This window comes from Parus major, chromosome 21 (genome assembly GCF_001522545.3).
Source record: "Parus major isolate Abel chromosome 21, Parus_major1.1, whole genome shotgun sequence".
In the NCBI taxonomy this organism is placed as follows: Eukaryota; Metazoa; Chordata; class Aves; order Passeriformes; family Paridae; genus Parus; species Parus major.
This window is the reverse complement of record NC_031789.1, coordinates 5,900,254-5,901,500: the sequence shown is the minus strand read 5'-3', so window position 1 is coordinate 5,901,500 and position 1,247 is coordinate 5,900,254. Positions and strand designations below refer to the sequence as shown.

At 39.8% G+C, this 1,247-nt stretch overlaps 1 protein-coding gene across 1 annotated transcript in view; it reads right to left on the bottom strand.

Moving 5' to 3' along the window:
- ACAP3 (ArfGAP with coiled-coil, ankyrin repeat and PH domains 3) overlaps window positions 1–1,247 on the bottom strand; it is a 70,332-nt gene that overhangs the window by 29,968 nt on the left and 39,117 nt on the right. Inside the window, exon 5 of the mRNA XM_015648028.1 lies at window positions 260–443. Coding sequence (XP_015503514.1) covers window positions 260–443 — 184 coding nt within the window. The remainder of the gene's footprint in view (window positions 1–259; window positions 444–1,247) is intronic.

Below are 1,247 nucleotides of genomic sequence, written 5' to 3'. Positions count from 1 at the left end.
ATATAATATAATATAATATAATATAATATAATATAATATAATATAATATAATATAATATAATATAATATAATATAAATATAAAATAATAATAAAATTTAATATAATAATGCAATAACATGATTTATTATTTTACATAATCATTTATTATTAAATCCAAAGTATTCACGTCTCCCTTCTGTGCAGGCTGATCCCTGCTGGGATCCACACTTTCCATGACTCTGTGGTTTTTAGGGACAGAAGGCATCCCAGTTCTCCCACCTGCAGCACATAGTCGAGGGCCAGGTGCCGGAAGCATTTCCTGGTGATGGTCAGCGTGCCCGTGGCCTCCTCCACCTCGTGGGGCTTGTGCCGCGGCGCCTGCGCGTTCTTTACCAGCGAGATCTCCATGTCCTCCCGCACCTTGTCAAACTGCTTCTTGGTCTCCTTGAACTTCCTCACGTCACTGGGCACCACAAACGGGGAGAAAGGGGCACAAATCTGCGTTAGGAAGGTGGGAAACAAGAGTGGAGAGGGGCTAGTGGGACTGTGGCCAGGCCAAGATCCTGCTCCAGGTGCCAGCGGGATCCCAGCGTGTCCACTCCAGCTTCAGTCAAGCCTTTCTTCACAGAGTTAGTAGGGAAAGGCACTATTATTATTATTTTTATTATTATTATTATTATTATTATTATTATTATTATTATCATCATTATCATTATTATCATTACTATTGCTATTACTATTATTACTATTATTGCTATTATTGCTATGATTGCTATTATTATTACTATTACTACTACTATGATTATTATTTTATTTTTTGTTTTATTTTAATTATTTTTGGTTTAATTTCATTATTTTTACACACTGCCCTCAAAGCCCCTGTGTCTTCTTGGTTTCCTTGAACTTCCTCACATCCCTGGGCACAAGAAACGGGGAGAAATGGGGAGAAATGGGCAGAAATGAGCAGAAATCAGGGTAAGGAAGGTGAGACTAAAGCATGGAGAGGGACCAGTGGGGCTGTGACCAGGCCAAGAGGGGGATCCCAGCTCAGCCCAGTGTGTCCAGCAGGAAAAACTCCAGCTTAAATCAAATCTTTCCTTAGAGAGTTGGTAGGGAAAGACATTTTTAATTTTCGTGTTTTTTTATTATTTTTGGGTTTGTTTTATTACTATTACTATTGGGATCTGAACTTTGGGATGTGTCCTGCAGGATCAGCCCTGCAGACAGATTTTGGGATGGGTTTACCCTGCAGGATCAGCCCTGCAGA